This window comes from Hippocampus bargibanti, linkage group LG01 (assembly GCF_051943395.1).
Source record: "Hippocampus bargibanti isolate YZ-2025 linkage group LG01, ASM5194339v1, whole genome shotgun sequence".
Taxonomy (NCBI): Eukaryota; Metazoa; Chordata; class Actinopteri; order Syngnathiformes; family Syngnathidae; genus Hippocampus; species Hippocampus bargibanti.
In genome coordinates this window covers 8,356,241-8,371,823 of record NC_142734.1, presented here as the reverse complement: position 1 = coordinate 8,371,823, position 15,583 = coordinate 8,356,241, and the positions used below count along the sequence as shown (strand labels likewise).

At 42.8% G+C, this 15,583-nt stretch overlaps 2 protein-coding genes across 2 annotated transcripts; both read right to left on the bottom strand.

The window, feature by feature from the left end:
* Positions 1-1,117: 1,117 nt before the first annotated feature.
* LOC148902965 (ADP-ribosylation factor-like protein 4C) lies at positions 1,118-3,399 on the bottom strand. Its single transcript, XM_088991387.1, has one exon. It carries the CDS (start codon positions 3,117-3,119, stop codon positions 2,535-2,537), a length of 585 nt encoding a protein of 194 aa, XP_088847513.1. The 5' UTR covers positions 3,120-3,399; the 3' UTR covers positions 1,118-2,534.
* Positions 3,400-4,693: 1,294 nt separating this feature from the next.
* Positions 4,694-15,583, bottom strand: LOC148902964 (SH3 domain-binding protein 4-A-like). The gene is made up of 5 exons (XM_088991284.1): positions 15,426-15,583; positions 13,830-13,992; positions 9,218-11,517; positions 6,294-6,482; positions 4,694-5,479 (listed from the first exon to the last, which is right to left on the bottom strand). Exons 2-5 carry the CDS (start codon positions 13,963-13,965, stop codon positions 5,255-5,257), a joined length of 2,850 nt encoding a protein of 949 aa, XP_088847410.1. The 5' UTR covers positions 13,966-13,992; positions 15,426-15,583; the 3' UTR covers positions 4,694-5,254.

Here is a 15,583-nt window from a genome sequence, read left to right as displayed (position 1 = left end):
TTCTGCAGGCCCTGGAGTATAAAAATCAATGTCGATGAAACTGTTGCTTTAACCAATCAGAGTTCGAGTTGACAACCCAAGGCCTGCTCGAAGGCGCTGGCGGCGTCAGAGTTTTCACAAATGATGATTGGCTAGTCCCATGAATGGCTAGTCACTAGCCAATCATAATATCACTAGTCGCTAGTGAAGAGCATGCTGGCCAGAGTTAGCATACTGTATCTGTAACGAGCTGCATAAGCAAATACAGTAAAGTCTCATTATATCGATATTCAAGGGAGTCCGAAAAAATATCGATATAACCGGGACTATTGATATATCCGACCCTGTTTGCATGTAATTTTCTCCGTGCGTGCATAGAAATAGTATCGATATAACCGGGACTATCGATATATCCGATATCGATATAACGAGACTTTACTGTATATCGTTTTTAATTTAATAGCGATTTTGTCAACCCACAATGTCTGAACGAGGAAATTGATTCAATTGCAGATGTACTATTAAAGCAATTTTTCAAGACTGAGTTTTCAAGTATAGATTTCTGGACTGAATAGAAAATAATGTAGACATTTTGGGTCAAAATGTGTCAATTGTTATGGCAAGTGCACATGAGAATGGATGTCTTCCAAAATGAAGGCCATTATGCAAGTGGCATCCCATACGTGAATAGGAGGGAGGCGGGAGAAAATTTTTAGAATTACTCGGCCTAAAAAGTACCTGAACTTACTGAGCAACATTTCTCGCCAACAGAAGTGTGTTAAAGGCTTAAACCAGATGTGACCAAACTCGTGCTCATCAATCATGTTTTTATTGTTCATATGGATTTTTTTTTAAGTTAATTGAGCACTATAATTTGATATGTTTTCAAATTAAACATTGACACATAGCAGAGAGTGGAGCAAAGCATTTTTATTTTTTCTTTATTCATTATTGTAAAGAAAAATGTACCCCAGTATGGATAGCCTCGATGTAAAACTGCTCAAGGTGCAATGATACACAGAAGACAAAAAATGTATTTGCCGTTGTGCATATTTTGCCCGCATGCTGCATCTTCCGCTACTTGGTGGTTACATTGCGAAGAGATGAGGTGGAATAAAATGACAGTTCCTCCAGCAAATGTGCAAAGTATGGCACTTCAAAATAAGCTTTTATAAGATGCTACAATATAACAGTCATTCAAGTAGCAAGTTCAAAGGCATTGGGGCCTACTTCAATTCACTCCTTTGGGGGATTCCACATGAGTGATTGTTTTGTTTAAAGCCTACATGACCTTGACATCATCTTGTCTTCCAGGACTCCACGTGCGGGGATGGTCTCTTCTGACATCCATGATGGATGACGAGGTGGTGATGTCGCCACGGGGACAAAAATTACAGTTATCATTCATCTTGTAGATTTCAAGTGGCTCCGATTGCCTGTGTGGATGCATGTCTTTTGAATGGCAGATTGTGAAATTGATTCCCGGCAAACAAAACATTTTTCAGTTGATTTGCACATTTGATGTAATGTTAACATCCAAATTTGCATCCAATATACAATGTACTAATAATGCAACCAATATTTGTTGAAAATAATCACGGACTTAATGCCTGAGTTTTTTCACATATTCAGTTTGTATGTATATGAGCTAAAGAAAAACAAAATGACATTCAGTTTTATTGCTCAAAAATTTCAGTGACTCCAACAGCTTATTTTTCCTCACTCACACACACATACATACACACACATGTATGCATACGGTTTGTTTTGAATGGCAAAAAGCAGCTATATGGTACAGAGGATCCTGTTTAAAACTCATTCACTGCCAAACGATGTGCAAAAATGTGTCCACTGCAGTGCCAGGGTTTTTGTCATTGTCACTAAAATTCCAGGACCCACAGAATATTGAGTTTTATGACTACATAACAATTCAATGCAGCGTAAGATACCTTCGACTCTCTTCTTTCATCAGAAAAAAAAACGAGTTAATTCCTAAATTTTATGGGTCTGGAATTATATGAGCTTGAAATGAGGATCCATAATACAATGCAATACATACATATTGGTTGATATAGCGCTCTAACAACAGCTGAATCAGGAACAAAGCGCTAACATGGAAAAAGTGAAATGATGCCCCCTTGTGGGAGGGAAAAACACTGCCAGTGGCCATGGTCAGCGCTTATCGGCACCCAAACAAGAAAAAAACTAAACCCAAACACATTCGGGAATGGAGCTCTATGTCATATTTTCAATTCCCGAATAAATTTGTGAATGGCAGTGAATTGGTTCAATTACAAGGGGGAAATGTTATGATAGTTTATGCTCAAGACTTCTCTGCAAAGCCCAGTGGGCCACCTCAAATTTGGGTGTGAAAGGCAAAGTCAGAAATTAAGATTTGTCGTTTTAATGACAAGTGTTAAGCACTAAACAGCCCCCGCTCTGAACTGTCAAGTGCTTTGTCCCGAAATGTACTCAAATCAATATTCTAAATGATCACATACAGAGACTCGCAACGTGTTCAATACCGTCATGTGAAATGAATATGATCGCTTCCCTCATTGCCTCTTTTTCTTCAGCTTGAGTGATTTCCTCCTCTTGACGATCATTTCGTGCAACTTGTCCATGCCCTCATGCAGCCCCTCGCCGATGATGGCGCAGGCGGGCTGAACGTGATATGGCGTGGACGGACTCAGGTCGGACAGGGCCAGCTGCCGCTCGATGTCCGCCACGTCCAGGGCTCGCGGCAGGTCCTGCTTGTTGGCGATGACCAGCAACGGTGTCCCATGGTTCTCGGAGAATCGTGTGATCTTGTGCAGCTCGGCACGGGCCTCCTCCAGCCTCTCGGCGTCCACAGAATCCACCACGTACACGATGCCGTCCGTGCAGCGGCTGTAGGGCTTCCACAGGGGCCGCAGCTTCTCTTGGCCGCCGACGTCCCAGAAGTGGCAGCTGATGCCCCTAGAGGTGCCTGCACCGCCCAACCGGATCTTCTCTGTATTGAAGCCGATGGTGGGCACCGTGTTGACGAACTCGTTGAATCGGAGCCGGTAGAGCACGGTGGTTTTACCCGCAGAGTCCAAGCCTAACATGACGATGTGTAGAGACTGGAAGGCTGCCAGGTTGGAGAAACTAGTCCCCATCTTGTAAGACTAGAGCCTGCATGCGCGACATCAAGTCTGGGATGGAAGGATGCTTCAAAAAGGGCAGCGGCTCTGGAGGGTGGTGCAGAGGCGCTCCGGTTGCCGAAATCGTGAATTCATCTTCTCACCTTCCTTAACCTCCGCATCCCCGCATATTCGCGGATTGGTGTCACCCCACGATCACTCGTGACAAAAAGTGTAAATGTCACAATTAGTCCCCACGCACGTCTGCAATGTCGCGGTGCTGAGTTTGCTAACTCACTCTCTCGCGTTACGCGTGAGTGAAAAACAAGCTATGTAGCGACTAGAGATGTGCCGTTCGCAAACGATTTGGCTTTAAGAGCAGGATCTTTGAGGTTAACGGCTGGAGCCGGTCCCTAACAGGTAGGCGCTCATTGGAGCACCTTCTGTTAAAGCCGCACGTGATTGGTCAAAACCCGTGGGGGAAGTTTTACACACACACACACACACACACACACACACACACACACACACACACACACACACACACACACACACGCACACGCACACGCACACACACACACGCACGCACACACTCATCATTGGTAATCAAAGCTTACGTATGATGTTTTACTGTAAATAGTTAAACGTTTATAAATATACACAATCAAAATGACCTTGTTTTGAGATGGGTATTTTTTTGTACTTTTTTTTTGTTGCACTCCATGTGTTACTCCATGTTGAATATGTTCAGAAGCATATTAATGTATATTAAAAGCATTTTTTGTAGCACTCCATGTTAAAAAAAAATCAAATGATATATTGTATGCTTTTTTTAGATTAATAATTCGTTTTAAATATAATTTTACCTTATTTTGGGTAGTAAATTAATTTAAGCGACAAACAAACAGAAGAGCCATTTGAGGAGCCGAAGTAGCCAGCTCGTTATGGTGAGCCGAGCCAAAAGAAGCAGTTCTCTAAAAAGAGATGGAATTCCCATCACTAGTAGCGACCAAAATGTTTGCAGAAGAATGGATGACAACTGATATCCGGTTTTGAAAGGGGAAAAACAAAAGAAAAAAACAGTGGGCGTGTTCGCATGCAATTTGACTATATAAACTCAAAATTCCTTTCATCACTTTGCTGCTGTGAAATGTAAATTTCTCCACTGTGAGACTAATAAAGGAATACCCAATCCAATCCAAAAGCTGAAACCCTTCCTGGACTATTTCCTCTGCACACAAAATTTTCACCAGACTGAGCCCAGGCATCCTTGCAAAGCTATAAAGTTTTTATTAAACATATAAACTTTTTACTTGTCTGTATACCGTCATTTATTATTTATTTCTGTTCATTTTTTAAAATCCTGACGTCTGCAGTTTGTTTTCATCCATCGGGGCTTTTTACCATTCTTGGACACTAGATGGCAAAAATGTTTCGTCACTTGAGAACGTGGCAATCGTGGCATCAAAAACACAGTTAGGCTTTCAATTTATGTTTTCAAGTTTAGAGATTCAAATTATATAAATCGTAAATGATATGAAATCATAAATATTATAAATATTCCGTTTCTGAGACTAGGTTGGACTTGACCAGGCAGTCTCAAAGTCGTTATTTTATTTTTATTGAACTTGGAAATATCGCATTGACATTTAAAAACAAAAGAAATCGGTAGTCCTGGCAGAGAGGCAGCAATGAATAAAAACTACGGTTACATTTTCAGCACAGAATTTTACACAAACCTTATGAAAAACAAATGCATATTGTTGAATTTGTCTCAAAACCTCTGCTTGAGTTTAAAAACAGTTTGTTGACATACAGCAGTACATACACAATAGGAAACCATTTTACGTAGCTTCTTATTATTTCAGGGCTTGGCGAAGAGATGTGAATTGGCTTATACTGAATGATTAGTCTGCAGGACCAGAGGCTACCGAAAATCCCACAATAATTATCACCTCTAACAGAAATTTGTGTTGTAGCAGTGGCCCAAAAGTCACTATTTGCTTCCATTTTTCCTATTTCACATGAAGCATTTTTAGCTGGCAGATATGAGGCCATCAATGAGCCAAGCTATTTTTTTTTTGGCCTGAGCATGTTTGACAACTTTTAGCTGAAGAATTTCAACACCGTCCTTGTATTTTTCTGTTTGTGTCAGTAGTAATCATGTTAAATCAGACAGCAAAGTCACCGTAGCCGGTGGGACAAAAAGCTGAACTTTGGAGGATGTCGAGGCAGTTGACCAGGATGAGCGTGCCAGTCAGGTGCTTCCATTTCTTAGTGATGGGGTTCTTCATCTTGTCCAGACCCACGTGGAGCTCCTGGATGACATCACGATAGCTGTCCCCGACATGTGCTGCCCACGTCAATAGGAAGTCATAGGCTGGTTTCCACATGGACTGATTGGATAAAGGGCAATGTTTAGTGGCAATATAAATGTTATGGGGAATCATTTACATGTTAAACAGAGGAATTTTTGATCAATCTTCAAAAACAGATTGCGACCATTTTTGTGTGAACGATGAAAGTCAAGATAGATTGTAAGGTAAACTTTTCTCCATGATGTCACTCTGACCTCCAGGTGGCAAAAAATGTGCTCAATCACACTTTCTTTTCATTGGGAAATCAGCAATAGTCAATCTCTTTCCTTTAACCCAAAAGTAGTAATATGGCACCCATTGTCTTCAAATATTATGAAATTTGCCATCGTGTTTTCAATCAGCAGCAATGACTTTGAGGATGTTAGAATTTTTTTTCTCCAGATTACCCAGAATCCCTATCACGACCCTCCCATCGTAAAACTAACCATGCAGCAGACAAGCACTGTCATGGCGCATCTCTCTGTCCACCTCTCGCAGCACTTCTTTGAATATACTGTACACGCCTTATTCGCATATTCTAATGTACAGTGTAATGATATAATGAATTACAATTTTACCTTTTTTTTTCCATTGAGTTTCCCTTACTTTCCATAAACGTCAATTCATTCAAACAATTACTTTGAAAAGTTTTACATTTGGGATATTTTAATTGAAATCCACAAAAGTTTTCCAGAAATATTACAAAGCTTTGTGACCCTACTTAGCACTGCATCGTTTGAAGGCGTATCTTGCCAGCGGTGTAGATTATTTTCGCTGCTTAGTGTAATAAAATGGCCAAAATGCAGCTTTCAATACCTGACCTAAATGACAATCACCCAAAGGGTGTTCTCACCTCATGGTCCAGCACGCCACTTTTATCACGATGCGGTGCCTCGTAATCCTCCATCTGCTGTCTGGACACCTTGGCCAGTTTTTCTGCAAGTTCCCTCCAACGGGATGCCACCTCCACTGCTGTGGTCAACAAGACAAAGTCCAGAACCAATCTGGCGACAAGACCCTGGCAGTCCATCTTGAGCAAAGCCTGATTGGATAGCAGGTAGGGTTAAAGGAAACTAAAACTCAAGGCTCTTAAAGGTGGATGGAAGATTGTGGAAATAGTCATTTGACATACAGAATGGGACTTTGCTCATATGTTTTGATGGAAAGCGTTGGTTCAATGTAGCAATTTAGTGTTCCATAAGATATTCAAAAATTGATAAAGTCAGACTTTATAAATAAATCTGAATGTTCTGCATTTTGCATGCATGTGTCCATATGACCAACCGAAATGTTTATATGTATGCTGGTAGCATTCCATAAAGTTTTACTCTGTATGTCCTGCAAGTCCCAATTTAGCGCCGCACAAAAATTTACAGTAAACTAACCGGAAATGTTTGACTACTTTGCAACGCTAATCCTGACACCCATTAGATCAGTTTTCACAAGACTGATAAACATTCATAGATCCCTTTCATTTAATGTATTTTCGCTGTATAAGGCGCACGCAAAAGCCTTGATTTTATTCAAAAGACAACCCTGCGCCTTATACGCAGGTGCACCTTATATGTGAAGTAATATTGAGCCACAACAGGTCTCTCAACTACTGGCAGGAGCCACCAACTTCATTTCCCCCTATAGAATAAGTTGTGCATAACCCCAGCCTCTACTGTAGCACCTTATAATGTGGTCTGACTTATATTTGGAAAACTTACATATATTCATATACAGTAAAGTCTCGTTATATCGATATCGGATATATCGATAGTCCCGGTTATATCGATACTATTTCTAGGCACACGAGGAGAAAATTACATGCAAACAGGGTCGGATATATCGATAGTCCCGATTATATCGATATTTCTTCGGACTCCCTTGAATATCGATATAACGAGACTTTACTGTATTATATTTGGAAAATGTTTGGCATTCATTGAAGATGCGTCTTATAGTCTGGAGCGCATTATATATGGAAAAAGTATGCAAACACACCATTCAATGATGTTGCGCCTTATACTACGGCACGCCTAATATACCGGAAAATACGGTACTTCATCCAACGCCATCATCCCTGACCGGCCGGCACACTCTCCTCTCTGTCTGCCACCTGGCAGAGTAGAGCGGCAGCCTTCTAACGTGCGGCCCTTCATCTGCTGATTTAAGCTGCACAAAGGCTTGATTCTAAATATAGCAGGATACACACACGTACACTGTAGGCTTCCGTCTGTGGCACGGGCACAATGGCCTTACATGCGATGAAACAGCTTTGCTTTGGACAGTTTGGATAGTCATTTAAGCCAGTAACAAGATGCCACCGTGAAACAGATGCTGTTTCAAAACAGTTCAGGAGGTATCAAGAGCCAGAACCTGAAACCGATATGAACCGAAGCACCAAATTGGTGTCCATCATCATCCTCCACTGAGATATACGTACAAGTTACTAGATGATGGTGGTCGGAAGTGGTCAAGCTGGTCAAACAAACTTTGCAGCGATCGGTGTTAAAGTTGAACCGAGGACCGTTCTGGATAGTCCAGATCAATTTATTGTCAAGTGTCTGATGCTCGTGTCCATCCGACATTTAAAAATGTACATGATTCTGCTAATTAACTTTTCTCTCTTGTAACCCAGTCCGGTGATTGAAGAGATCTGCAGAGCAAGTGTCGGATGTCCAACCAGGTCGCCTGCTCACATTTTACAAAGGAAGAGACAGGAAAAAAATCAATTTTTTAGTGATTTTGCAAGCCATGAGTGTGGTGAGAGGATGAAGAAACAGTTTGTTACTTGTGTTCCAAATGAAGGTAGACAGAATTTTTGTCTTGATGAATGATGAAACTGATAGCGACCTGATATGATCGGGGTGCGCCCCCGTTTTTTGTTTCCTTTCGGTATCAGTTTTCACCTCCCACAGCTTCTCACAGCGCCATCCCCCATTTGGCAACCGGATTCTAGCCCAAAGCTGCTCATGCATTTTAATCTGGCTTCACTTATGAGCAACAAAAAAGAATGAGAAGCTTAATTATTAGTCAAGGATTTTCTTTCAGGGTCTGAGAATTTTTGATTGAGTAATAATTATGTCAGACTGGTGACGGTTCCTGGATTTGAGACACTCTGCACGCGAAACTTATCGGGAAACGCAGCTCATAGACCCAGAATGCTTTGCAGCAGTCGTGAGAACAAGCAGCTTTCAATTACGGTCCAAAGTGTCAACAGTGTCTTTTCCTTAAGATTTATTGTAACCTATACATTCAATTAATTCTTTTGCTAGTAAAAATGAAGACCCAACAAACGACACAAAGACTCTCGAGATCAAAGTCAAAATAAGGCTGCACATTGTATCTTCTCTCCGACCGTCTTTCTCAGTTGATATTTTCAATGCTTTTTGTGGGAGGTTCAGATGCGGGTGAGGAGGGTGGGAATGAAGTGTAACTGGCTTCTGATGTAGGATCAAAATGGTATCAGAAGCAGTAGGCCTGAAGTCTTGACCAGAGTGAAGTTAACACTCAATAGCCACCGCCCTATTTGTACTAAAAGCAATGATTATTGTGTTGAACTCTGTGCACGACGCTATACTGAAAGTATTGACTTTGTAAATATACATTCGAACATACACATGTAACCTGCAAATGTCCCTCGTTGGTGAATTATCCAACTGATGTATTGGACATGCATTGCAAAAGTATGTTTGACGTCTTCCTTATTGATAGTCCTGCGTCTTTTTGAAAATGGTTTCACAATAAACTGCCGTACCCACTTGTTGCTAAAACGATACTTTTACTCACCATCATCAACTCCCGTTGAAACGACTTCGTAACTCGGTTCTCAATATTGGTGCACTCTTCTTTGAGTTTCTCCAGAACACATGCCACCTTCTCCGGCTCATTGTCCAGCTCAGTCCGACAGAAGTAATGAAGTGAAAAGTTCCCATAGCCCAGTGCATCAGCAAACGCCCTCCAGTTTGCCACATTCTCCATCAGGACTGTCCGCACGGTGGCATAGATGTATGTAAGAAATTTGCAAGGTTTGAGGATTTGTTCCAGCAGTACCATTGTTGTCAGGTCCGGCCCACACCAATGAATGGGCTTGACCTTTCCCAAAACCAAAACGTTCTTGGCATGGACAAGCCCCATCTTTCCTTGATAGTACCCAATGTACCACTCTTTTGTACGCAACTGTCCTCTTAGCTTAATTTTCTCCTCGCTAAGCAGGGCGATCACATCGCCTTTCTTGTACTCCAGTAAGTAGTGACTCTTGTGCTGCCGTATTACCGTTTTAAACAGCTTGCCAAATTTGAGGCTGGTAATGCAGCGATCCTGAAATTTAGGATATTTAGAAGTGACAGCTAGTGGTGACAGGGTGATCTTGTCCATCTCCCTTTTTTTCAAGAATCTCCTCGGGCCTGTCGGCCTTATTCCAGACGGTGGAGATGGTTGTGGCGTTTGGATGCAGAACTGGGTGATGATGCAGTCCAGTGTGTCCTTGACTTGGATCCTGAGAGTGAAGTCCGAGATGGTGTTGGGGTCATGTGATGACACCATATAAATGAGCCGGCTGACCTTGCCTCGTTTAAGTTGGAATCCCCGGATCACTCCAACTGCATCGCAAGCTTTTATTTGATAGTTGGCTACGTTGGGGTACAGCCCCACCTGGAGGTCTTGCGGAAACCCCAGGAGAAAATGATGCTTTCCCCACAACTGGAGGGTGACTGGAGGGTTGGAGCAAGCTAAGCGACCAACTTCGCTCACCACTAAGCTCTTCGGGGCACAGTCATGACCAAACACAGCCACAACTGTTTTAAAGGAAGGATGGATGTGTTTGGGTCCATAAACAGCAAGTGTTACCTTTCTCTGCATGTGATCCCACACGGTCAGGCCATGACTCATATGCAGGGACTGAACCACAATCGCCACATACATGCATGGCTCAAGACTGTCCATTCGTACTTGGACCATGTCATTATAAATGTAACAACCTTGAATAGGTCTGTAAGGCCCATCTTTGCAGTCACTCCGAACACAAAGTATCTTGGCAGAGTGCCCACTGTTCTCCTTTAACGTGACAGATACTTGAATCTCCAAAGTGACGAAAGACCTGATCTCCATGTTAGTCAGCTTGATCTCCACCACCGGGCTGACAGTGGAGCAACGGTCATTGTTGAGTTCTAAGGGGAGATCCAGTAAGGCTCTCATGGAGACCTGCTGCTGGTCACCATGATAAATGTGACCTTCAGGAATGTGCATGGTGATATGGGTGTCAGGCAGCTCAACAACCCCTCCGTCGCTACCCAATCGGCACACGATGCTGGTCTCAATCGGTTGGGTTTGTCCCCACCCTGGATTCTGGCCAAGCGATTGCAGGTCATGGCACGATCTGGCCAGCTTTCGGTGGTTGAGCCACGCTGTACGGAAGTCCTCACGGCTCTGAAACTCTTCTGGCAAAGGGGCCTTCATTCCCATGAAGAAACAAGAGGAAGGTATGTTTGGATTTGATTGTGCTTGTAGAACCGCGAGCTGGGAGAGACTTTGTGAACGTTTATTCCTTGAAAGAGTATTATCCACGTGGCGGTGTTGGATTGCCTGGTTGGGGTGACTGCAATTATTGGTATCAAAGTTGGAGGCGCTTGGATGCGCAAGAGTGTCAAAAAGAATCACGTCAGCTGAGTTTGTGACACTTGCTTCTCTGTAGTTCCAATCTAAGGGATGGATGATGGCATTATTAGAAAATGAATGCATGTTGTTAGTTGGCAAGGATTTAACAGTAGTCCCTGTCCACTCGCCTAATGCTTCAAAGTCCTTCAGAATCCCTTCCTCCTCTCCAAGACTGTCAATAATTCCACTGTCACTTAGCGAACCATTCCTATAGTTGAGCAAAGTAACATAAGCAGCCGGGATGTATCCCATCTCTCTGTTATTATGCGCGTACCACCACTCGCCCCCTGATGTGTCCAGAACAAAGAGTCGATCTCCTTTGGAAAATTTCAGGGTTGTTAAACTTCTGGGCAAATAATCCTTAATGGCGACCACTTCCTGTGCAGCTCCATAAGAGGCGGACGTTTCCAGTCTTAAGGCACTGGGAGAAGGCACTGAAAGCAAAAGAGATCAACAATAGTCAAAAAAAATATCCGGACAGAGTTCATACAACAAATCATGACCCAATTCTATGAGACAAGAAGTGAATATATGTTGCGACATGTAGCAATTTGAGGACATTGAGCATGCAAGGTCCAGATATACCTTACATGCCTGGTGTGGGAGCGCTTGAGAGGCATGACCCAAACTCCATCAAACATTTTCATCAGTTGGTAAATGGCTTTTTTTCTCTTCCACAACACAGTCTGAAATTGTGCACGTTTCCACAAGGAAGGGAACAGCGAAGGAAAAAAAAGCAGCAGAAGATCAAGAAAGCGGCAGGACCTGACAGAGTGTCCCCCTCCTGCCTGAGAGTCAGCGCTGACCAGCTGGCTCCGGTCTTCACACAAATCTTCAACAGATCCCTGGAGCAGTGTGAAGTCCCATCCTGCTTCAAACAGTCTACTATCGTCCCAGTTCCAAAGAAACCAGCACCCTCGGGATTCAACGACTATAGACCTGTTGCTCTGACGTCTGTGGTCATGAAGTCCTTTGAACGCCTCGTGCTGAACCACCTAAAGAACATCACCGGACCTCTGCTAGGTCCTCTTCAGTTTGCCTACCGGGCAAACAGGTCTGTGGAGGATGCAGTCAACATCGGACTGCACCACATCCTCAACCACCTTGACAACACAGGAACCTACGCAAGGATCCTGTTTGTGGACTACAGCTCTGCGTTCAATACCATCATCCCAGAACTCCTCATCCCCAAACTTCTCCAGCTTGGTGTGTCCCCCACAATCTGCCAGTGGACCCTCAGCTTCCTGACAGGACGGACACAACAGGTCAGACTGGGAAATATATCATCCACAACACGAACCACGAGCACTGGAGCCCCGCAGGGATGCGTCCTCTCTCCATTGCTCTTCTCTCTCTACACGAACGACTGCACCTCAACGCACCCAGCTGTCAAATTCATAAAGTTCGCAGACGACACCACGGTCATCGGTCTCATCAAAGACGGCGACGAGTCTGCGTACCGACAACAAGTGGAGCAGCTGGAGCTCTGGTGCAGCCGTCACAACTTGGAGCTGAACACGCTGAAGACAGTTGAGATGATCGTGGACTTCAGGAAACATCCATCACCACAGCTACCCCTCACACTATCCAACTGCCTTGTGTCAACCGTTGAGACCTTCAAGTTCCTGGGAATCACAGTCTACCAGGACATGAAGTGGGAGGTCAACACCAACTCTATTCTGAAAAAGGCCCAACAGAGAATTTACTTCCTGAGGCTGCTAAAGAAGCATGGCCTGCCACAGGAGGTGCTGCAACATTTCTACACGGCTGTCATCGAATCCATCCTGTGTTCTTCCATCACCGTTTGGTTCGGGGCCGCCACAAAAATGGACAAAATCCGACTTCAACGGACAGTTAGGACGGTGGAAAAAATCATTGGCACCGCCCTACCCACTCTCGAGGACTTGCACACTGCAAGAATCCAAACTAGGGCGCGGAAAATCCTACTGGACCCTCCGCACCCTGCCCACCACCTTTTCCAGCTACTCCCCTCAGGCAGGCGCTACCGATCCATGCGCACCAAATCCAGCAGACATTTAAACAGCTTCTTCCCCCAAGCCATTAACTCTTTGAACTCTTTGAATTCTTTCAACAGTAGTCAAAATGGAACTGTATAGTGCCACTTAGCAGTTTTTTGACGATGATACTAGTGCAGCGTGTTCTACCGGAAACAAATTCCTTGTGTGTTCTACATACTTGGCAATAAAGATGATTCTGATTCTGATTCTGATTCTGAAAAAGGAGACCCCTCCCCCCAATTTCTACTTTCTGTTAGCTTGTTTGTTTCTTTGACTGTTAGTTTGTTAGCTTGGCACAATTTAAAAATTGTGCAAGGAGCGATTGAAGCTGAAAGGGCTTCAAGAAGATTCCGCCCTCATTCCAATAATTCTCTCAAATGAAAGTTTTCAGGAAGAACAATACATGTTTACATTTTGTATGTAGTATACAGAGGGTTGGGTCAGGAAGGGCATCCGACGTAAAAGCTTGGCCAAAATTAAAATGCGAATCAAACCTTTGAAGATGGAGGACAATGATTCGCTGTGGCGACCCATTGAAGGGAAAAGCCGAAAGTAAAAGAAGATATAGTCTGCCCGTATCATTCCTTTGATATCTAACTTTCATATACTGCAAGATTTTCCTGGAGTAATATATGATGTCATATGTGCCAAACATTAAGACAACACCACTCAGCAGGTCAAAACAATTACATGAAAGCAAATGAAATGATTACTTGAAAGAATAATACCTGAAGAGAACAATTGATCGACTTGTGAGAGGCCAGCTGGAGTCCCCTTGCCGAGATCCACAAGCATCCCTTCAGACTTGCAGCGAGGGAGGAGGTGATTGCTGCTCGTCATGCTGATGATTCGATGGGCAGCCATGGCCAAGCCTCATTCAATGCTTCTCATCTGGAGATGAATGAAAATTTATTTGTTTGGACTGGAGCATTCAATGCTGAAAAGATCTCTTATATTGTGACATCTTTAGCAGTACACCCTATGAACGTTGGTCTGTAAAATGTGAAATACAGTCAGGAAAGACCAAAATAATTGCTGTGGTGTAACATACACTTTTTAGAGAAGAGCGCTGATCAAAAAAAAATATACACTGTAGTACTAAAATGAATAAGTATCTTTAATTTTGATCCATCTTTCATTTTCTATTTTTCTTCTTTATTCGTCTAGTACTGACTCACACAACAACGTATATGCAGGAAAAAAAGGTTAAGATTTCACAAATGTCGGTGTTTTATCTGTTGTGTTGTATTATTTTGTCCTTTTATGTGAATTGTTTTTTCGCGATACTATTTGTGGTGGCACTGTGGGTGACTCGTTAGTTTTGATGTTGGGCTTTTCAGTTAGATGTTTGCATATTCTCCCCATGCCTGTGTGGGTTTTCTGGCATAGTCCGGTGTCCTCCTACATTCAAAAAACATGCACAGTAGGTTGATTGAATGCTGATTGAAGTTTTCCTAGGGTTTGAATGTGAGTGTGAATGGTTGTTTTTCTATGGAGGCCCTGCGATAGGCTGGGATCCAGGAAGATAGCTAGGATAGGCTACTACAGCATATCCACGACCCTCATGAAGAGAAGCGTTTTGGAGAACGGATTGATGGATGTTATTTGTGTTTATGTGCATAATGTTCCCCCACAAAGTATTGAGTATTGCGATCTACACAATAAGTGTCAAAATCATATGATCCTTTTTTACATCTGTTTAATTTTGCTAAGGAGGTGTTTTTTATTAAATAAAAAGCTAAATAATAAAATATTTAGCTTTTACATTTAAATAATTTCAACACTTCATTTTGCATTCTTTTATACGCACGCGCACACAACCACCCACACACGCACACACACACACACACACACGCACGCACACACACGCACGCACGCACACTCACACGCACACGCGCGCACGCACACACAAACGCGTGTCAAATGACTGATTTCCAGATTAGCAGGTGACCTGACTGGCAGTGCTAAAACACGGTCAATAATTTGCTGTTGCATGAATACAATTAGATTACTCAATTCAAAGTATTTCGATTAAATTTAGGGCGAAATCTGACACGAAACTTCACACTTGCTTTGCATTTTATTCACCGCTATTACTATGTGGTGATTATTATTTGGTAATCATTGACAATATACTGTACTGTACCGTTTTTTAAATCCTATTATATATATACCTTGCCTTCATCATATTTCGCAACGTATGGACCTGTTAGCAAAAACAAAAACAAAAATATTTGAGCGCAATGTTATCATTACAAGTGTGTGCGTGTGTGGATTTCTGGGGTGATACCCCCATTAAAATTAATGTGTATCTCCGAACTGACCATTTGCTGCTTCAAAACGGGTCCACTCTGAAAAAAATCCACAATAATCCACAATCATCGTCAGTGCTCATCTGGGTTTCTTTTCTTTCTTCTACGTTGCCTTGTTTAAGGATTCTATTAACAAGGTTGATGGCTCAAATTACATCTCTTCTCCTGGT

Coding starts and splice junctions, on each gene's coding strand:
- LOC148902965 (XM_088991387.1), bottom strand. CDS start 3,119: ATGGGGACTAGTTTCTCCAACCTGGCAGCCTTCCAGTCTCTACACATC.
- LOC148902964 (XM_088991284.1), bottom strand. CDS start 13,965: ATGGCTGCCCATCGAATCATCAGCATGACGAGCAGCAATCACCTCCTC. Junction 6,483..9,217: donor TTCAACGGGAGTTGATGATG/GTGAGTAAAAGT, acceptor CTATCCAATCAG/GCTTTGCTCAAGATGGACTG. Junction 5,480..6,293: donor GTGGCGTGCTGGACCATGAG/GTGAGAACACCC, acceptor TTATCCAATCAG/TCCATGTGGAAACCAGCCTA.